The sequence below is a fragment of the Chrysoperla carnea genome, chromosome 2, assembly GCF_905475395.1.
Source record: "Chrysoperla carnea chromosome 2, inChrCarn1.1, whole genome shotgun sequence".
Classification (NCBI taxonomy): domain Eukaryota; kingdom Metazoa; phylum Arthropoda; class Insecta; order Neuroptera; family Chrysopidae; genus Chrysoperla; species Chrysoperla carnea.
This window is the reverse complement of record NC_058338.1, coordinates 75121303-75145627: the sequence shown is the minus strand read 5'-3', so window position 1 is coordinate 75145627 and position 24325 is coordinate 75121303. Positions and strand designations below refer to the sequence as shown.

General features: G+C 25.7%; 1 protein-coding gene across 2 annotated transcripts in view; it reads right to left on the bottom strand.

Moving 5' to 3' along the window:
* LOC123292186 (ecdysone-induced protein 74EF) overlaps positions 1-24325 on the bottom strand; it is a 241967-nt gene that overhangs the window by 31140 nt on the left and 186502 nt on the right. For both annotated transcript variants that reach the window (XM_044872748.1, XM_044872749.1), the window contains one exon: positions 4847-5224. In XM_044872748.1, the coding sequence (XP_044728683.1) occupies positions 4847-5224 (378 nt within the window). The remainder of the gene's footprint in view (positions 1-4846; positions 5225-24325) is intronic.

Genomic DNA, 24325 nt, shown 5'->3' with positions numbered 1-24325 from the left:
GTAATGGTCAATTTTTCGAGAACGTGAGAATTTTATATTTGGTCATGTTTAATCAAGGGTTTTAAAAAATTTTTATTTTGGGTACTAATTTATGCAAATAATTTTTTTTTTCGTAATCAGCTGATGTCCAAATATTTTTACCTTCGTAAACAAAGAGCTCTTCTAACGGATTTTTAAGACTTGGAATCAAAAAGTATGTCAACGATAATATTTTGACAAACCGTATTTTACCATATTCAATTTTAGAAAAATAATATATTTCAAATAAGTGAAAACAAACAATTGACTGAGTTATTTGTTGAAATACCGTGTATAGAAAGTGTTGAATGCCAGTGTTTGCATTATTTTTAATAAATTAGAAGAGTTTAAAAAACCATCACAATTATGTCACCATTTGTTTTGGTTTTAGAAAATTCCGAAAATTTTCCAAATTATATTCCTGAAATTTCCTTCATTTTTCGATAATTTGTACCACCAGTTGAAGCTACCAGCAACGATTTACCCTTATGGGTAAATCATGATGTGTAAGCAAAAATGTTTGAACCTAAATTATTTGTTTTTTATAAAGATTATTTTTTACGTTTAAACTTTTGTTCTATCTCTAATGGTGGTTTACAAGATGGGCCCTACGTATCCAAGATTCAATTGACCTATGTAGCCCCATTTACGAATTTAAACTCAGTTTTTACGCCCTGAGCACGATATAAAAATTTCAGCTTGATATTTGTTTTCGTTTTTGGGTTATCGTATTGACGGACGAACAGACGAACAGATAAACGGAAACTTATTAATTACCTATACCCGAATTTTTTTGCTTTTAAACAAAACTATTTATATTACAATTTTTTTTTTTCCATTTTGATTTATGTTTTCTTTTGATAAATTTTGCAACCATTTATTTATTAACAATTTATATCATTTTGACTAATAAATTATTTGTGATAAAATAAAAATTATTTATCAATGAAGTTCACAGAAATATTATAATATACATTTATTTCATTCTTGTAATTTTAAATATAACATAAAATCGATATAATTTCAAATAATTTTTATTAATCACAAAAATTTATTAAAAATGAACCAAATTTTCATAATAAATAATAAGAATTCCATTTATGAAAACTGATATTAAATGAAAGTAATTATTACGAATGAATATTTTAAAATTAAAAGTTTTTAAATAGTTTTATAACGATTAATACATTTTTTATACATGCGGAAAGAGATATTTCTTACCAATTTTACAAAAAATGAAAGAAAACGGGGAGTACTTATTTTCAAATTCAAAACTTCAGTGAAGTTTTACCTACTACCTTGTACTGTAAGTATTTCAAAAGTTAAAAAAAAAAGAAGTTCAGAAAAATCTACTGTTTCCAAATTTCATGAAAATCTAGTTCGTTTTAACTCTCTTTCGTTTAAACTTAAAATTGCCTATGTAAAAATCGCAAATAATTTCGAAATTAAAAACTGTATGTATATTCCATAGCTTGTGCTCTTCCCAGTTACATTTAGATTCCAAGTAAAAACAAGAAAAGAGGTAGTTTTGAATCCCGGTTGATTAAGTTTTTAATCTTAAAGTTCCTATTAAACAAAATATCAATTATTATTATTACAAAATGACGATAAATTTTTCGATTTTACCAAAGATATTTATTGATGGAGTTCTCGAATATTTTTCCTATAAAAGGCACGCCAAAGAGTATATTAGCCACCAATTAAAAACAAAACAATTTTTTGAATCGCGGTGTAAATTTGAAAAATTTTACAAATGATATAATGGAAATAACTTTTCAATGATAATTGAAATCGATTAGACGCTTTTCCAGAATAATTACATTTATTAATACTATGTGACACTAGAAAATAATATCCATTTAATAAATCTATCAAAATTTTTTCATACAGCTGTGACTTTTGACAAAAACATTTAAGGTACACGTGTCATACTGCCAACCAATCAAATAAATCCTAAATATGGATATTTATTATTATATTAAAGCAGATGTAAATTTATTTACAAAATCTTATATAATCTGACGAAAAATAAATTTACACCCGCACAAATATTTAAAATACGGGTAGTTTTTACATATAAACCTTTTTTTTTTCTTTCATCCCTTCTGTCAGATGGGGTTAATTTTATATTGAAAAGGTGCGGTTGCGAGATCTCAATCAGATAAAACTGAAGTTGCATTTATAAAAGATGTTACCATATTTAAAAACCCTTTCAAAAAATTGTTATGTAAAAATATTTTTAAACATGCAATTTTGTATATTTAACATGAGCGCAACTTTATTTAATTTTAAGCGGAGAAAAACAATACTTTTATTATCTGATAAGAAATATTTAAAGAGAATTGAACAAAATACACTCGCATCCGGATTCATGCCAAGCGCCTTAGACAGTTCGGGAATATAACAAGACTTGGGCGATAAATAAATTTGTATACAAGAGTTTAGTAAACAAGTTCAAATAATAAATTTCAAGAGCCTCTATGGCAAAACTGGCACAGGTGCTTGGCATGAATCCAAGAGGTACCGATTTAACTCCTGATCATAACTGTTTATGTACAAATTTAAAAAATTTAATCCGTACCCAGAACAATTCGAGAAAAAAACCGTTGTTTTTGGTATCTATTATGTGGTCAATTTGAAAACTAAAAAGACCCCTCAGTAATATCGTTCAATTTCTCAAAAAAATATTATTTTACGCTACTGATTACTTTCGACTTAACCTCCCACAATAAAATTATGTAACATTTATACAATAAATTGAAAAAATAATAATCCTGGATTGATAACCACTTAAAATTGCAAATATTGATTGATCAATAACAAAAGAAATATACCTATCTAAATATTTCCCCCAAAAATTTTTTGGATTACACATATTAAATTAATACCTCACGAAATATTTTAACAGATGGACATAAGCTTCATATACACTTGGGGATTGTTTATTTCAAATATTTATAATCTCTCGCCTATTGCGTGATTCTATACGTTTAAGTCCAAAAATATAAATTATTATTTCAACCCTTTAAGTATCATCCTTATAATACATTCTTATTGACATAACAACATGCAACCCTTTTGTTATCATATTTAGAAGGGGTTGAAAAAAAAATTACATTTTTACCTAAAATATTGAATGATATTGCATAAAAATATTATTATGCAAAAATTTGTGTATATTTTTATTCTTTACATAATTTTTGTTTGTCATTGTCGAAAAAAAGGGGGTGAATTTAAGAAATTCATTAAAATGGGGTTAAAAATATTATTTTTGGGTATATATAATACATATTTACACATGTCAAGAAAATTTTGTGATATGTTTATTTTTATTGCATACAGTTTATTTAAATACCTTTGACAGATGATCACTATATTTATTACCCAAAATACCAAGTACTATGTAGTTTAGGAATAATAATAGTGGAAGCGATGGAAAAAATAATGCTTCACGTTTCACTTCTTTCAAAAGGAGTATTTTTAAATTGTTATATAGATAAATTTCTTTTTAGTACAGTATAGTTTCCCTAATATGTCCCTGAATATTTTAAGACAGGCATGGGCGAGTTATTTTAAGTCGAAGCCAAAATTGTTATAACTTTATTGTGTGCCATAAACTTTATTGTGTGTCTCTTTATCCAAATCCACATTGCTGGTGAAAGCGAGACGGGTATACGACTCTACCTGTCTCAGTTGTCTCTCTGTCTTACTCGTATTTCTGGTTGACACTGGTTAGGTGTTCACTCTCTTACTCGTAATTTAGATACAGAAGTATGAGGGACTTCTCTAAGACACGTTTGCCCATGCCTGTTTTACGATATACTCAATAGTTGAGAAGTAAAATGTAAGTTTTAGAGCCAACCATTATTTTCTTTAAAATTTTCAAATAGATAGTTTTTATGCACGTAGTAGGGTCGTGGTAAATTAGTTTTCGAAGAATAAATTAAAACATTTTTATAAATATTTAAAGATAGACATCTTTCCGAATGACATAAGAGTTTTTTTTTAATCTATTTATATATTGTTTTATTATTTTCCTGTGTTTAAACCACAGTCAGAACTGTCATAGTTTTAAGAAATCAAGACAATTGAGTTCACGTTCTATGAAATATACCATAAAATTTTATACCGGAAGTCACGTATGCAAATCAATTTGTTTCGTTTACATATTTGGCTCATATTAGGAACGATGTCAGAATCATTCATACAATTATGTAATTTTTTTCCTAGGAAAAAATTGTTTTAAATATTTTACATTCTCAAAGGAAAATTGAAGAGAAAAAATTTTGAATAAAACAAAATTAATTCCGACTTTACCTTTGATTAATCATCCGAGAAAAAACATAATTACGCTTTGTATGAATTTTTTACCATTTTAATTTTCATTATTTGTGCTTTTTCATTTGTATATTTTTTTTAAATGAAAAATTGTTTAAAATAATTCAAAATTTTTCATACATTTTACCAACACTTTTATAATTCAAACAACGTTTCGTTTTATATTCAAAAATTTATCAGGATAATGATTTGTTAAAAAAATTTTGGCAATTTTTTTAATTGATAATGTTGGTATATTATCAACTTATGATACTATTTGGCCTTCTAGATATTTTGACACGAATTCTAGCTTGCTTTGGAGAAACCAACTCAAAAAGACCCCGAAATTAAATTGAACAAAGATACCATCATTGATTTTTCAGATAGTACTAAGATGAAACAATTTCCTAATATTTTTGAACACTGAGGCATATAATGAGACTTAAAAAATGAAGTTTCAAATAAAAGTTGTGTAAAATAGAATTCTAAAAACTAGAAACAAGAAACTTACCAGTATTTGTGGTTGTCGTATATACATGCGAACGAAATGAAGTCATTAACGCATGCACATGACTTAGAGATCCAGGATGTGATTGTGATGATGCTGAGGATACGGATGCTGTTCCAGATAATATACCATGTAATAATGCCTTTTGATTACTATTACTGTTACTATTCGAACTATTATTTGATGTGGTATTGCCATTTGTATTTGAATGTAAATTTTGTGGATGTGAAGAATGCTGAGTATTGTTTAACGTTGTCAAATTATGATGTCCATTTATTGTTGATGTACCGTTTAAACGTGTTGCACCCACCACCACCGGGGGTGGTGATGGTGAATTACCAGATGGTTGATGATGATATGGTGGCAGTTCAGTTGTGTCTACTGCAACAAAAGAGAAAATAAATTTATTAAAAAACAGTTTTTTCAATGGCTATTATTCAACAGTTCAAAAATGAATATACTATCCGAATCATGTCACTTTTTTAAATAGTAAATGTCTTTTAAATCTTCATGAAAATCTTGAGATAAAATTTAGAAGTTTCTATTTATTCAAAACTGTTTTAACCGTTATTTACAATAAATCAAATTTTTGTTTGGATATTTTTTAAGATTTCTACAAATCTCAAATTTATTTTGCAAACAATGGGTTTTTCCTGCCACATAGACAGATACATACTAAAAATAATAAAATTTTTAAAAACAAAGAAAAAAAACTATTTAGCATAATAATAATTTCCTGTACGATAAAGTCAAGTTGACGACTGAAATCAATTTAGTTTTGATTATAACACGTATTATATTTACGATTCTCGAGAACAGAATGGTTATCAAAAAAGGAACCATGGTTATTCCGTGACAAAGATGATTCAAAATATTATCTTTTGTTTTTTTCATAGATGAAATGAAAATGTTTTAACAATTATATAACTAATATATCAGCAAACCAAAAATTAAATAGGGAAGATTATTTAGCTACATTACTCATCAAACCATGAAATTGTAAGCTTTAAAACATTATTGTTCGTATATCTGTCTTACGAAATGGAGCTATAGACGTTAGGAGTATAGTTCAAACTTTGCGTGTCTCTAAAGATTTAATGAAATGATAAAAAAACATTTAGTCGCCACTATTCATACAGTTTTTTGAATGGGTCATTTTGTTTACATTTTGACAAAAATATGCAAATATTGACTTTCTAGTTCTCTATAGGATATTATTTTGCCCTTCCCAGGATTCTGCCCAGGATTATTTGAAAACATGCCAATATTTTTGTGGACTTAATACGCACCGCTTTGTATACATAACAGAATTAACAAGAAGTTATTAATAATTTTACAATTTATAAGACTGTTTTTGTACACATATTTATATACTGTTGAAAACGCTTTTTGTTTTAATGTCAGGTTTCCCATGAGTCATACGAGTCGAGTCAGTCATAGAAATTATATTAACTATTAAGTGTATAAACTATATTTCCGGGTATCCAACTGAATTCTATCTAATCATTTATATTTGTTTATGAATATTATATACATATAATAAATTTATAAATATTGTGAACATTCCATTATTTCCTGGCATGATTTTGTTAACGTATTATTCACAGGGTGATTTTTAACCACAGTCACGTTAGAAATCGCGATTCCCTTACTTCAGACAATAAATGTTGTAAACCTATTGAAAAATATATTGTTCCAACTTAATATATCTCCAGATAGTTTACGAAGGTTTATGTTGAGAGCTCTTGTACTAAAAAAACGACAATAGTAGAATGAAATTTTTAAAACAGTTTAATACAGAAAAAGAAAACGACGGAATTATTAATTTTTGAATGGTTTAATTTTTCTAGAAGATGTTTTTTTGTCGATAAAGTAATTGTCTAGTATTTTTTTAATAAATTGTCTTGTTTTCGAATTTAAAAAGAAAAACGAGAGATGTCGTGTGACCCTCGGTAGGAACTATATTCGATTCGTACCTTGATAAATTATAAATTTAGAAGTCAAATACTTGTGTCATTCTTTAAATATTTTATAGTTACTTTTAGTTTTTACTGTATGAAATAATTGTAGTATTAGTTTAAAAAAGACATACTTTTGATTTATTAGTCAACCCAATATGTACAAAAATTGCATTTTACCCTACTTTAAATTATCTCTGTTTTCTTTAACTTCTGATAACTTTTACAATTCAATTTTTTTAAATGATAAAACATAAAATTTTGACCAAAATTACAAATTGATAGTTATAAAAAGCATTTTGCAATTTCTGGCAACGTGAATCGATTGGTTTTAGTTGTAGTTTTCAGCTTCAACTCCCAACCAACAAACCATTATCGTGCATAAAGGAACATAGTTCTAATATTAATATAAAAATAAAATTGAATTCACAAACCACAGAATTCCAATCATTAAAGGAAAGAAAATAAAGAATAGTGTTTTAATTCTTAAGAGTCAACATATATATAAAATTTTCTAGAATAGTAATAAATGAATGTGTGTCGTTAACATGTTTCCATTTGATATATTATTGTGAAAATAGATTTTTGATTATATCATTTTCATCCATTTTGTTTTAAATGTATTAAGGAGGAAATGACGTTGATATTTTCTGTGAAACATAAAATTTTATATATAAACCAATCAGGTCAAGGTATTTTTTACTTAAAATTTATGTGTTAAGTGCATTTTAAATAAAATTGAAAAATCATATTTTGAATATTTAAGCCAAAATATAATTTTATTTGTTAAAATTGCAAAATTGAAAATTTTACAGGTTGCAATTCGTCAAAAAGGAAAATTTTCTTAAGTGTATCGTTTTGGCAAAATTATTTTTATACTTTTTATACAGTGAACTTTAAACTTGCTGCACAAATATAGAGTTTGTTGCACAAGCTTAGAGAAAAAAGTTGTTAGGCAAGATCTCAAGAAAAGCCTCTTAAATTTCAGACCGTTGACATATGATTGTTAAATGCCATGCTCGGCTCCAAGCGTTTTTAATTTCGACTTGTTGTGGCAAATTTTATTCAAATTGATGTCAATCCACAAATATAACCAATAAAAACATCGGTTTATCAGAAATTTTGTGTGTCTGTGGTAATTAAAAATAAAAAAATAATTTATGTATTTAAATAAAACTGGCGTTTTAAAAAAATTAACTAACTTAATTAAAAACATCTTAATCTGAAAATAAATAAAAAAATCAATTAAAAAACAGTAAATTTTTAAGACAGACATGAGTAGTTAACACACTGCGTACCGCAAATCAACATTATACACACTTTTAATAAATAATAATATAATATATATATACTTGACCTAAAAATGCTTCGAACAAGCATAACATAATACTTTGAATACTCTCTGACGAGAATTTTTAATAATCTTTTTAAGAAGTAAACAGAAAAAAACAAACATTATCACATATCGTCTTTGATTACAAATGGGGGGTGGGGATAGTATCGTGAAAATTAGTTCAGGAAAAACATGTGTGATATTTTTCACATGTTTTCGGAATTTTTTTTTTGATGTGTGATATTTGTGGATTTTCATACAAGTTTTATATTTTTAATGTAGGCCAGGCAATGTAAATCGTATAAAATTCATAATCTATTTTGAAAATTTTAAATAAATCATAATATTCGATATTGAGACGTATAAGAAAGACAAGAAAAATATTCGTAAATTTGTTCAAAAATATAAGTACCTGGATCATCGAGCTTTGCTCAATATTATTTTTTTATTGGTATATCGGATTTTACCAATATTATATATGAATCGTAATTATTATTTTTTAAATGTATAATAATCGTATATTATTCATTGAGTAAATCAGAAAAGATGGCCGTGAAATATTTTATATTGACCATTTTTACAGAAATCTGTAATTTATGGCAATGTCAAATGACTTATTTTACAGAGATCTGTAATTTATGGTAATGTCAAATTAAATTAATTTTTAATTTTTTTCTTTTAAATTTTTAATCTTTATATATTATATCTCATGTGTTATTCTGAAGTATAAGCTATATTGCTGTACAGTTTCATTAAAAACCATTCGCTAGTTTTAGCGTGAAAGCGTAAAAAACAAGCAAACAAACTTACTTTCGCATTTATAATATATAGCGATACAAGAATTGATCGTATAAATAAAATAATAGTAATTCGAGTTCGATTAACCCAAGTATTTTTGTAGACAGCTTCCCATACGAACGATAAAATTGAATGCTCATATTAACTTAAGTTTAAAGTTCAATTTTGATTTGAAAATTGTTAATTAGTTTAGTTGCCGGATTAAAATAAAGCTTAATCGAATATTTTACAAAAACTGGATAGATTTGGTACAATATTCATCATTTCTAAACAAAATTATACTTATGAATTATTACATAATAAATAGGATAAATAAAATTGGAATAAGATAAAACAGTGAATGCAACAAGACAAGAATTATAAACAAATCAAAACAATTTACTTTGTAATAATTTAGTAATTTCATAATAAAAATAATATGTACTTTTATTTATAGATATTTATTACTATGTTTTTCAAAATTCTCACTTTCATTCTTCTGTCTTCGTGTGGGATGTACTTAGACATCGCAACAAAAACACACACTCAAGATTATAAATTATATCCTGATTATAAATTTTTACATTAAAAATTTTAAGAGTCATTGTTTATATTTCTAAGAAAATTTTTATAGCAAAGACCTACTTTTTATTTGTTTTTCTAAAATTTACATGATATTTGGAGACAATCAAATCAGTCTATTAAATTGTGATCATTTTAGAATTAGAAGTTTCGACATTTGTAAACCGTAGTACAAAAACTAGAACACTTTTCACTAGTGAAAACGCGTAGTAGTTCGGTTATAATTAATTAATCATTAAATAGTTTGTGCAACAAATAGGTCACATCTTAAAAATCGAATGAATTTAGTTCACATTTCATTGTCTATTGAGAATCGAAAGTGGAAACACCTGTTATTTTTTGTTGTGTATGTCGAATACATTTTAATTTTTTTTTTTCGTATGTTAATTAGTATCAAGGTCAAATTATGTAATTGGTGTTCTAAATTTTGAATTTAAATTAAGACATAACATCTTAGTCGAGATTATAAATTTGGCATAAATTATTTAAATTATCTGTAAATACTGAAAGATCTTCAGTTTGTGAAAAGTGTTTCAAGCAAAAATTGTCTGTTTTCTAAAACCTTTAAACTGGATATTACATGACTTCATGAGAGGTCAAATTGGTCGCATATGTTTCTCCAAAAAATCATCTTCGAAGCGCAATAATAAAAGGAAACGCAAAATTAAAAAAAAAAAAATTACTTTTAAATGATACAAAAAGAACTAAAAAAAAATATTTGTTTATACTGTTGTGGCTTGACGGATAGCTAGGTGAATCTCATTTGGGTCAAGGGAACTTTCCCTTCCGGCTATGCCACTACAAATAGTAAGTGTATATTGTTGTTTCATTAAAAAAAAAACGATTTATTTAAACAAATAAAATATATATATATTCAACAATTCAACTCACCAAGTTTGTTATTTTTATCTCGGTGTAATAAACTGAGTGTAAGTAGAAAGAGAGAGTACCAATTCAGTGAATACTAGTATTCTATTCTACTTGCACTTAGTGTGCCTACTAAGGTACAAAAAGAACATATTAAATTACTCATACAATAAATTTTTGTGTACTTAAAAATTGGAGTAGGAACAGCATATTTTTACACAAACCATTATGTTATTCATTTCCCTTCCACCTACAATAATTACCTTCAATTTATCTTTATTTTATTCAAAACACAATACCTGTTGTTTTAATATTGTTTTATTACGTAACATTAAAAATATTGTGACAAATTGTAAATAACATGTGATGAATAATTTTTTTGTGTTTATGATTATTTAATGATTTCGTAATAAGTTTTTTGTTGTTTTTTTTTGTTTTGAAGTTGGTATGGATGTGTATGCATACTAAATGTTATGAAGGTCATTTTTTTGCAAAAAATATTTGCATACTGATTTATTTTTGTTTATTTTTTGGGCAAGAATTATACAACTTTCAAAAAACTTCCGTTTTAATACAAAAAATATCGATACATTGATATGAAATAGACGAAATTTAAATGGTGGAAGTGCAGAGAATAGTCATTAAAATTCATAAACAGATTTTTTTTTATATGAAGTTGTAATTTTAGAATTTGTTCCGATAGTTAATGAAATTCATTTAAAAACGTCATTTAATTTTTTATTAACGGAAAAGTTATCAATTAAAAACTAATTTTTTTTTGCTTGAAAAGTTATCATGAGGTTCCAAAATATTTTTTTTGTCTGCAATCACAATTACATTGCAAAATTTTTATTTAAATTTATTTAACCATTTCAAAATTTTGACAAAATTTTTTGACATTCCTCTACAAAAATGGTCATTGTTTTCATTTGCGAAAATGAAATAACAATTAAAAGCAGAGTTGAAGTGCTTAATAGTTCATCTTTTTATATTCTTTTGGAATATCATGAAAATAAATTGATATATTTAGTCAGCCAAAAACATGATCAGTCGAAATTCATGGGGTAGAAATTGTCCACTTCTACTCTCTCTCGATACTATCTCTCTTCTATGATTGCTTGAAAAAAATTTATAAAAATTACTTATTACTTAAGTAATTACACATGGTAAAAAAAAATAAAATAATTAATATACAATTTAAAATGGCTATAAAAATTGAACTGTTTAAATTTCATGAATTAAAATACATGGAAATATTAATTTCATAAAATTCTACGAAATATTGATTATTGATTATTTGTATTTTAAATGCGAACAAACAAATTTTATATACAGTGCGATCAAAAAATTTGACTATGAATTAAAATTTTTTTATCAAAAAAAGTATATCTTATAAATTCTTCAGCCTTTAAAGTTCTCATTCAGAGTGAAAATTCGATTAAATTTTAGCGTAAATTATCAGAAAAAGTAAGGAATCTTATAAAAGTGGTTTATTTTCTAATGTTTCCCAAAAACAATCTTTAATTAGGAAAAGAAAAACACAACTTAAATTTCCTCTTTTGTGACTTACAATGCGAGAATGACTTACAATGAGTAGCGGATTGTTTTTGTAAAAAAAGGAGAATTTGATTTCCATTATTTTCATTACTGGGTGATGCAACACTTATTCATAAAACAAATTTTCTTCCGCCATTACTTATTGAAAAAACGCACTTTTGAAGATCGAGCAGACAAAGTGTTTTCAATTCGCTGTGTTGTTCTAAAAACTTTAATTTTCATTATAATTTTGTTTTGGTGAATTATTAATTTTTAAATTATTTAAAAATAAGGAAATTGAGTCAATGTCGTTATAATTTCGTAATTCTTTTTAACCATTTGTATATAAAAAAAATCGATATATTTGATTAACAGTCGGCACTTAATTAAACACTTACAAAAGAATCTTACTTAATAAGTTAATTAATAATATTGTTAAAAAATTATTGCATAGTTAGCAACGATTTGAGTAATACATGGTATTAAAGTGGGTCACTTATTGTATTTTTGACATTTTTTTTAAAACATAAAAATTAAATAATAGTTTTAAAATTCATATTCCTTTAATTTTTGTAAAGAATGAAAAAATTTGTTTTAATAAGAAAGAACAAGGAATTGTAATGCATATTAAAATATGTTACAAAATATTAATAGAAAATTATTAATTTTTTAATTAAAATATTATTTTTCAAAAAAAAGTCTATATAAAAAGCCCGGAAATACAAAATTAATAATTAAATAAATAATATATAATATTTGTGTATAAACGTAATAATAAATATTTAAAGATATTGATAACAAAAAATTTTAAAACTATATTGACGGTAAATGATAAGAAATAATATAATATTTATATTATGCTCCATTATAGATATGGTTCGTATTTTTTGAATTTAATATTTCAAAAACTATAATTCGTATAGTTTGAACGACACGTGTAAAAAAATATGCGGATTTCTTAATATAAATTTATTACATATAAATAATTATCGATCAATAATTTAATAATATTCTCGATTTACATAATCAATATTTGAAAAGGTGGAAAATTATTTCTGTAGGCATTATTTTACGGTGAAAATTTATTTAGGATGAAAATTTAAGAAAATGTTATGAATGATTCCCGCGCGTTATTAAAAATTCCCTGGAATAGAAGTTCCAGACTTTGAAAGTTTTCGTGCTGGATATTTTGTTAGGCACGACTTCTACATCTTAAGAAAAATTTAGTTTATAAAACAAATTCGAGAATAGATAAAACACATCGAAAACCAATTAATAAGTCCAATATATCAATTTTTTTAAAACAGACATTATAATGTGATAAAAAAAATAATAATAAGAATTTCCTGTTAAAAATATTTCATTTAGAGATAAAAGATACAAAACACCATATTTTATGATTATAAATCTATATTTAATAGCTGGTAATAAGTTTATTATTAATAATTATTATTAATTGTTTATTAATTTATCAATTTTATCTGTTTATTTAAATTAAATAATATGTATATATATTGAAATTATTTGGAACATAAAATATCCTTGTTCTACAAAATTTAATTATTTGTGTAATATGTGAAAAAAGGTCTGACTTGTCTATCTCATGTGATTGCAAATGATTTGAAAAAATATGTATAAATTTCATTTATGTTTAAGAATAAATAGATTACATCGTATTTTACTTCCATAAATTTAAATTAATATTTAAGAAATCAATAATTAATATTACTCAATTATATTAACATGAACTTTAAATTTATAAATGGTTTTACTTCGACGTATTTTATAGAAATCGAATAAGAAAGTAGGTGAAATTAATGAATAGAGCAAGCTGTGGAACTTTATTAATCAAGCAAAAGTATTTACAATATATATTTTAAAGTAAAATTCAAAGTACTTGAAATGAACAAGGTATGCGAAAATAATTCATAGTTGTCACCTCGATATCTCATTTGGTTAAAGGACAGGGCCAGAAAACTAGAAGTTTTGTGATAGTTATTTTGTGAAAAACTCGGAGGTTTTGCTTTAACATGAAAGCTCTTCCAATACTTCCAAAATATTTAATAGAATAATGGGAGTTAAAACAATGGAAAAAAAACTTTTGATTAATTTAATTAAAATAATTTATATTTGATTTTCTTAACTACGCCATTTCTCGATTAATAATTTCCTGTTCAAGATTAAAAGAAGTTTATAAACGCAATTTCCTATTACATAACATAAAGTTAAAAACAATTTTTAAACGTTTTTCCCGACGAGACAAAATTAAATACTCAAGTATGGTAAATATGCAGTACCATACTTTTTTCTCCTCGGCACAGTGTTTCGTCTAATGCAAGCTAGCGGGACAAAATTATTTTTTGACTTATTTTTATTGTTTATGTATTTTCTAGGTATATTATGCTATTTTAAGAAAGAAAAAACATAATTTGTACACATTAATGTATGTAGACCGTAGATCGGTATTGATATCACAATTTCGCACGTGTCATTACCATTCCCGGGGTGAAATGTAGGTAAACACGCTGTAATTAGGGGTATATACCTACATACGTATCTTACTTACTGCCTAATTTGGGTAGAATTCATCATTTATACTTCCTTCAGGTAGATTTTAACATAAAAAAAAAAAAAGAAAACATATGAATTGTCAAAAACTATATTTGATTCGGTTTCAATATTTTTTCAAATTTTTATATATTAAATTAACTAAAATATGGTAAGAATAAAATAAATAAGCTAAAGTACTACGAAATTATTTAGAAATATAAAAAAACTTAAAACTATGTAGGTTAGTTGCTAGAAATATAAACCTTATACTATATAAGTAACATATACTATATTAAAAAATATATATAATACTACATTATAAATAAAAAAAAATAAATATTAAAAAAAGTTAATAAAGAACAAATGTTAAGTTAATAGTCGTCATAAGATTCTTCGTCATTACTATCCCATTCTGTAGAGTCTGACAACAAATAATCCTCCTCATTAATTTCGCGTACTAATGACGTGGATTTTGATGAAATTGAAGGTGGGGCAATTAACGGCAGAGTCTCCGCTGGCAAAGAAGTGTAATTCATCCGTGGTAACTCTCTAAATGCGTTTATTACAGGATAGGAAGTAATCAGAAGCATTCTCAATAGATCTGTATTGGAGGCAACACGTGACCTCTTTCTGGTGTTTTGCTCACTGAATCTACGGCAATCTTTATTTCTTACTTCCTGAGCTTCCTTGGATAGCTGCCCAATTGGAAGAAGACAAGATTAATGACTTCTGTACTGTCTATAAGACTTCGTCTGTAGCGTTGCTGTTCTCGAATCTCTGCTTATATAGAATGTGCCCCGAACTACCATCACAGCCCCATTCACTTATCAAAATGTAGGATGAACGAGGTAACACACTTCTGATAACTTCCGACTGAGCTGCAACTTAGTTCTTTTGCAGATCGAGTTTCCAACAGGTCTACTACTCTTCGTCTCTTTGTTTTCATTGATAAGTCATCAAATGACTTTTTTGGTCGGCCTATATTCTGACCTCCTGAGGTCGTTGAAGATGTTAAAGGGCACGGCTGGTTTACACATACAGTTAATTCCATCCCGCACCCATCCAACCAGTTCTTATGTTTCATTAAAAATATTTACCTATTGCATTTTGATGATGCCCACTTTTCACTAAATTTCGCGGAAAAACTTGAGATTTTCGTCTTGAGTTTTCTTGTAGATTCTTCAGACATTTTATTCAGGCTATATTTATTACATAAAACATCAAAAATGCGATGAATTCTTTCACTTTTGTCATATTTTAGCCATTCTTCGAAAAAATCCGATTTCGTCATAGTTACGACTCGCTCTGAAAAAAGGACAATATTTTTCCTTGCGGGGGTTTTCGGGCCTTAAAATATATATGAATCTTTTCTTAAATGTTTGAAGTATAATATACAGAAAAATCTAGCTGGATACATGTGGATACAAAAAGTTGCAACCCTTTAAAGTTTAAATTTCACAAAAAATATTAAGTATTTCTATGATATTAGTCTAAGCCATGGTACACGAAAAATGTGAGTGATTTAATTATAAAAAAAACACAAAAATAGAGTACATACCTTCAACTAAATGATCCATAACGAAAATCACTTTCCACTATCCCACAAATTTTAAGATATGCTATCGAAAGTGTGAAAAAAATTCAACCGATTTGCAAATGCTACACTACCTTTGTTATCACTGTACTTTGAACACAAACACCTACCTGGGTGGGATGTTTAGCCCAATGGTATCTTCGAATTTGGTACCTACAAAGGGTTGTTAACATAATGTTCTTATCATTTTTTTGAAATTGCGTTATGACTTTTGTCCCGCTAGCTCCATTTAAACGAAACACTGTGCTCGGATGCAGTTTATAAAATATATTGCATCCATTCCAAATGAAAATATCAATCGTTTAATATGCCTTTCTCTTTTCGATATACGATATTCGATATATGATAAATTGGAAATATTTGCATATTCATCGATTTGAAAAAAGTGATGACCTGATATTAAACCTATTGAATTATTTTGTCTGAAAATAGTAACAGACAAGGGTGTAAAAATGTACCCCTCTATAAATTTAACACAAGCAAGTGTACAGTAAAATGATACTTTCATTTTCATTTTCGTCGTAGTGAAAATAATCTATATAGATGTTTTCTTTGTCTAGTTTCAGCAAATATATTAAAATATCACCTCAATACATTAGGTCGTAAGTAAATAGCACCACTCTCGACGTTAATTTTCATTTTTATAATTTTGTAATAATAGCTTCATAAAACTTAGTTTTGGAATTTTTTTATTGAAGATTTTGTGGTAAAGTCGAATTTGAAAATTTACCATTTCCTTATCCAATTGAAATGTTTGTATTGAAAATAATTTAGTTGGAAATAGGCAGCAAGATTATACCAAAATAGAAAAAATCAATATAAGCAAAAGTAGATCTCAGCTCGATATAAAATTTGTCGTTTTTACAAACAGTATATATGTATATTCAAATATATATTTGTTAGTATGATATAGCTTCACATTTTACTATGCTTTCGTATTACATACACTCGGTTTGGTACTAGAGAGGTCATGTTGCCAGCCAACACACAGGGAATATAATATAGTCACAGGGATCGATATGGCGAGACACCCGTGGGATGAAGCATAACATTAAAACACCCCGATCTTTATACACATACATGTATAATTCCAACACAATTTATGACAAGTATTATAAGCTTCACTGTATGTATACATTCAGTTTAATACAGTTACTTCCGCACCGACGCAGTAAATAAGTTCGGTGTCTCGACAGAGCTTTCATATATATATATGTATGAGTGTATATATGTACATAATCACACGAGGTACGGATTACGAAGAATAAAAAAGCTTACATTGTATTTTTGTCAACCGTTTTAATTTATGGTTCGGTCTTTTTTTTTCTGAGAAGAAAGATTGGTAGCATTATGTTCATTGAACATTTTCCTGTAATAAATTATGGAAAATTTATCTGATATTAAACTTTCGAATGATAATAAAATAACCGGAATTATTTGAAGAATGTCTCATACTAGAAAGCAACATCAGTGTTCGATAGTTTGACCAAAACTCCAAATAATGGTCTAATAACAAATCCTCATTTCTATGAATACCTAAATCTTTTTAATATTATTTTCAAAATAAAATATCAAGATTATTCCCGAGCAAATATTTTTCTTTGTTTTTCCCTAAAAAAAATTTTATTTTTAAAATCTCATCATCACTGAAAAATGTATTTAATAAATATTAATATATAAAAATAAATAAATAAAAAGTTATGTTTATAAAAATTTTTATTTTAAATAAAAAACCAAAAAAATATATATATATTTTTGTATGCAGTTATTTTTCAAAAATATAATTTTTACAGACTAAATACTTCTGACGCAAAAATAAATATTTTAAAAAGTCATTGATTTCTATACAAAAAAACATTTAAAAATATTTTTTGCAAAAAAATTATACATTTAAAAAATAATTTATATAGTTCGGAAAACTTTGAGTAAACAAATTTATTTAAAAAAAAAAATTGTTGTTTATTTCAACTTGCTTTTTTCAGTAGGCAAATATCATTTTGTAGTGGAAATTACTTTCTTTTCCTACTTTTCACTATGAAATGACTGCACCAGGTTGGGAGCCATTTTGAAAACATACATCTTATATTTTATTTTTGAGAAGAAAATGTTATATAATGCCAAAACATAAAAATAACATTGTATATTAAAATATATTGTGAATAGATTATTATTTAAGTAAAACGGAAATTCAAGAAATTTGCATTAATTGGATGACACCAATTTAATTTAAAAATAATAAATTTTGGAATAACTCCAAATGAAATTTTTACAATAATTTTAAAGCTGTTTGTTCATAAACATGATATCCTTATTTATTTACTTTTTTGAACCCATCTGTAAAGTAAATCGTCAATCAACGAGAGATAAAAAATTAGTTTTCTTGTGTATTTTTTATATAAAGATATTTATCCTCATTCTATCATGCCCTATCAATTATCAACTGAAAAATCGTCGAAAATTCTTAGAAATGTTTGTGTTTTTAATTTGCGTGGAATCAATTTTTATGACCTAAATTTTATAATAAAATATTTTTTTTTTTTAAACATTATTTACATGTAATTTTTAGTGTTTTAATCTACATAATTCACATTATGTTGAAAGGTGCACCTAAATTTACTATTCAAAATTTTGCAACGCAAATCATAAAATGAAAATTTATTTTAACTACTTACTAAGCGAAATTTTAGATCAAGGTCTTAGTATATTCAAATTGGATTGTATCATAATCGACAATTTTTTATTGACAAAATAAAGACAAGACAATTCTTTTATGGGCAAGTTAATTTTGAAATATCAATAGTAATAAAGTATTTTAATCCAAAAAAATGAAACTGGCTTATTTTTCACTTAAAACTCATTAGTTTTTTTAAACATTGTTATCAATACTTTGGCAAATCAATAGCAATAGATGACTTTCATGCCCAAAGGCCTCCTTAATAACGGTAGGTAGAAATTAATTTTAAATTAATTACACTTTAAGTATATATATCCTGAAATATTTCCAATAAATTATTTGTATAATTAAATATATTATTAGGTATATATTTACAAAATTTAATGAACTTCCCCTCAAAAATGCACAATCAATTCAGGAAATTTCAAATATAAATTATTTGATATTCGTGTATTTCCGTTTATATTATTTGTATATATTGAATTAATTTTTAATAAATATGAAATAATTTACAAAAATATTCTTTATTTGAAATAAAATGAATTCTATAAACTTTTTTTAAAATTCATATTTAATTTTTATATATTTAAAGCACCCATCATGTTTCAACAATCAGGAAGCTACATGAAAGAAATGTACAGGATTGTATCATCATTTAATGCACCTTTCTCGTTTAAGTGGTATCATCTAATTGATGATACCAAAGTACAAAATCTGTGCGCAAAGTACAAAATTTGGAATTTCTTCAAAATAAAAAATATTTTTGTATTTTTTTATTAGTTTTTACCAAATACTCACAAGTACTTTTGTGATTTTTTATCTAGACGCTTAGATTTTTTTCGCTTAGCTGACGCAGCCTGCACTACGATTTTTTTTAATTTTGATTTGGACAAATCGAAATTAACAATAATTATTCTTAAAAAATATCAATTCAATAAAAAACAATAATTTATTTAAATTTGTTAATAAATAATAAACAAATAATGTTAAAATGTTAAAAAAAATTACGTTTGATATTATTTAAAATGATGAAACTGTACATGATAATTTTATATTTCCATATTCAAAAAAAAATGTACTCATTGAGTTGAACTATATAAATAATATACAATAATTTTTTATTATTATTAAATTATTAAAATACAATTATAAATTATTTATTGCTGAAATCGCAACACACATATTTTATTTAGGTAATATCAATTCAATTAATATTAATTATTTTATAAATGTAATAATTGAATTTATTTATTTATTTTTTTTTTTTCGTTATTTGTGAATTATTTTGTAAACAATAAACACCAATATTTTTTCATATAAAAATTTATTTATTTTTTTAATAGAATTTAAATTTTTATTTTTACCGGATGTTCGATCATTTGTATACTAGGAAATACAAAAATTTGTAATATATTTTTGAAACGGCGATTTCTTGCATACAAAAGGGTGTTTGTATAGATTTGAGGGTGTTTGAATAAACTTGAGTTCATCAAGTTTATTCAAGTCATGTCAGTAAATATTTTTCAGTGATTAAGATTTTTTTTGCAATCTTTTTGCCGTGAATTTACCATATATGAATTTAATATAAAGCAAAAACGCTTAGAAATATTTTTCTTAAATGAAGTAAAGTTTTAACACCGTTTTCTCTTTCTAAACAGTTTTTTACTTTTTAGAGCTGAATTAGTTATGTACTCACTCCTTTGTATATAAATTCAGCGATTTATCGAGAAATTGCAATATAAACTTTGACACAATTAGCAAAACAGAAGTAAATAGTAAAATGTGTTCTTTTTTCCATAAAATTTCTGAATAGTATGGTAAAATTTTAATTTCATAAACTAATTAAAATAATTATACTCTACTTACTTATAAATAATAAAATTTTGCAACAGTTAATTTTACAATTTCATTAAATTTTTTGAATAATAATAATAGTAATAATTTGTTTACAATTGTAAGCAATTTATTTATAAATGTCGGTTATGAAAACAATCATCAGTTTTTTAATTTTTATATTTTTATTTTTATACATAAATTATTATTTATTTTAAAAATCATTTTTAATTTCATTTCATATATTTTTCAATATTTTTAAATTAATTTATTCTAATTAATTTTTAACATCATTTTTCATTCAAATACATCAGAAATAAACAGGATATTCCGTAATCACAAAGTGCATTTCCATTAATGAAAGCATTTATGTTTATACAGGTAAAATTTGTATAGCTTTAAGAGGCACAAAGCCCCAATGCATATGGTAGACTTGCTACAACTTCAGTGTAATTGTACTTATACAATTTGTAATTGATATCGATATGTGTACTTTTTATTCTTCCCCGCGCTTCCACCAAAAAATGATATTCAAATGAATGATAAGATTTTTATCATAGACTAGAGTGATACCCACCCGCTTTATTTAAAAGTAAAGATTGATAAAGATTGCTCTCGCTTAGCCCCTTTCTATAACACTCGAAATAATGTTAAGGATTGTTTTACACAGGTAAAATTATATGAATGGTTTTTTATTTTTTTAAATGTATAATAGTCGTAATTATTCATTGAGTATATCAGAAAAGATGGCCGTGAAATATTTTATATTGACTATTTTTACAGGAATCTGTAATTTATGGTAATGTCAAAATAAATTAATTTTTAAATTTTTTTTACTTATTTTTTATTAATATATTGTTATAAATTATATCTCATGTGTTATTCTGAAGTATGAGCTATATTGCTGTACAGTTTCATTAAAAACCATTCGATAGTTTTAGCGTAAAAGCGTAATCATCCATTGCTCTGTAATAGATAGGTCTCAAATGTTATTCATTTTATCATACTAGCTTTTTACGTGTTAATCAAATTTACAGTATTTTTCAAATTATTTTCTTAATTTTAATACTACGACTCCTGAAATTTGATGAGTATATCGTTTTAACGAGACATAAGGCTTATAAAATTATTAAAATCTTTGAGTTATATTGAGCTTTTGTTGCAGATCAAAAGCTTAGGAAACCTGTATACGTGTGTTTCTTTGATTTGACCGATTTTTGTGCATATAAAATGACAATTATTTAAATACAAGAATATTACATAATAATTAAAATGTGTAAAATATATATTATAAAACAAAATGAATTCTAAAAATTAAATATATAAAACAATTAAAAGTCTTTTAGCTACCTACAATAAAATGATTATTATAATTATTACAAAATAGTTTTTTTTTCTTGTGAAACCGGAAAACATTACAAAAATTTACAATAAATGACAGCGAATCATACCGTTAAACATTAAAAAACATTACCAAATAAAACAATATACCTATTGTATAGTTGTAGATAATGTAGATATCTACTATATAGGTAAGTGTTGTATTTATTTTTATTAGTCATGTAAGAAAAATTATTTTATCAAAATTATTTTAATCACTCATCAAAATTAGTTCCTAAATTACTTACTTACAAACATTTTTTTTGGGTACTTAAGGTAGTTAAAACGTGAAACGGATTTTCTTAGGAGTTCAATAAAATTAAAATATGACATTAATGAAAATATTCTGTATTTAATAAAAAAGAAGGCAAGTTTTCACCACGTGCGTCTGTGAAATGAATACCATTTTAAAAATAACCCGTTGAAAAATAAATTGATGACAAACTCTGTTACATTTATTGAAAAGAATAAAAAAAAAAAAACTTATAAAGCAGTTGTGAGTGTGTATTGAGTATGCCTTAGTATTGCACTCAGTTGTCACAAATAGTGCTGCTCGAAAATAAGAGGATGTTTTATAGACTTGGCTCTAACGAGTGAATTACCTTAATTACTTTTTTATGTCCTCACATATACTAAAGATAAGACTCGAGTCAGGTACAGTTTTTGACAGTCATTTCTAAACACCTGAAAATGGGAGACTCAAAATTTATTATTTTCCCAGTACGCTTACAATTCATTATTATTCAATAAGGGGATGACACTCAACAGAGCGGACAGCGAATTTTCTCCACTCTTTCGAGGGAGAAAATGATTCTTGAATTTTTATGCAATCCTCTTCTTATTTCAATATACACGTAGACCCCTTAAAATCTAATGATAATTGATCTTGCATACGATCAATAAGTAATAAGAATCACCAACCCGTTCGATAGAGCAAAATACAATCATTTCAAACTCGCTGCAAAATATTTGTGGTTTTACGTCATAGGTTTTTTTAATGATATTCTAATGCATAGCAACTCAACATAGACGATTGAAGTACTATTAATCGCAAAGCAATATAAATTTTTTGGGGTCAATTTATTATTAATTGCCATGATATAATACAAAACGTTATTATATCTCAACTATTACATCAACGAATTTGTAAAAATATATTTATATCCTCTATATCTATAATACTACAGTGAAAAACACCTTCTCTCTACAAGTGTTTAAAGTACACAAATATACGATAACAGTTTATTGTATATAATATACTAAGTGATCAAGAAAATGGAATAACATAATAAAAACTTTACTTTTCATTACATTTGTAATTTATTTTGATTTATTGAAATCGATAAATAGTTGTTTAGTATTTTGTATTCAGGGCAAAGGCTGAAAGACATGGAGCTTTTGCTTTTGTACTGATGTTTGGTATTTGAAAGGTTGTTCGTTAATAAGAAAAATGGACAGCGAAACAAGGGAAGGGGGTGCGCAAAGTACAAAATTTTGAATTTAATTCTAATATTTTTATATTTTTTTATCAGTTTTAAGCAAAAAAGTACTTTTGTGATTTTTTCTCTAGGCGCTTAGTTTTCGAAATAAAAATTCTTGGAAAACTAAAAATGCAATATTCGATTTTAAGAAAAATGTGTTTTTTATCTTTGAGGGAATTCGTTTGGCTTGCGCAGCTCCTGCGGTACGAATTTTTAGATAAAATTGTAAATGTAAACATGCTACAATAATTATTAAAATTAACGCTTCCCTTTAAATTTGACATACTTTAACAGATCAAATATTTTTAAACCAGAGGCAATAAATTTTTTTTCGTTAAATTTAAAAATATACAAATTCTATGGACCTACCCCCTCTATACCCTTATAAATACACTTGCATTCAGAATTTTTGCACAAATATTTGTCACATATTCTATGCTAATCAGTGTACAAGAAATATTTATATACATACACATTAATAGTAATAGATATTATGAACAGATAATAGTAGAAATATTATGTACTACGTAAACATTATAGAAATGAGGTATCTAGGTCATTCGGATCTCCCTACCACACACAACAAACATTCATAAATACACACACACACACACAATAACAATAATAGGCATAGACCAAGTATTACTATTTTACTATTATCCCACTTCTAAACACACTCATATCACATAGTAAAGAGTAATAGACCGTTTCGCTTACCGCTTACTGCATGTGCTGTCGTCTCAACGAACGTCAGCAGCAAGCGCGACTATCGTTCAGAAATATTATGATGGTTTTTACTTTTTAATGGTGGGGGGAGTTTTACTATTATAAGCAAAACCATTCACTTATAGTTTTAATATAATGTTTTGAATTAGAAATAGAAAATAATATTTCTTTTACTGTTATTAAGACCATAT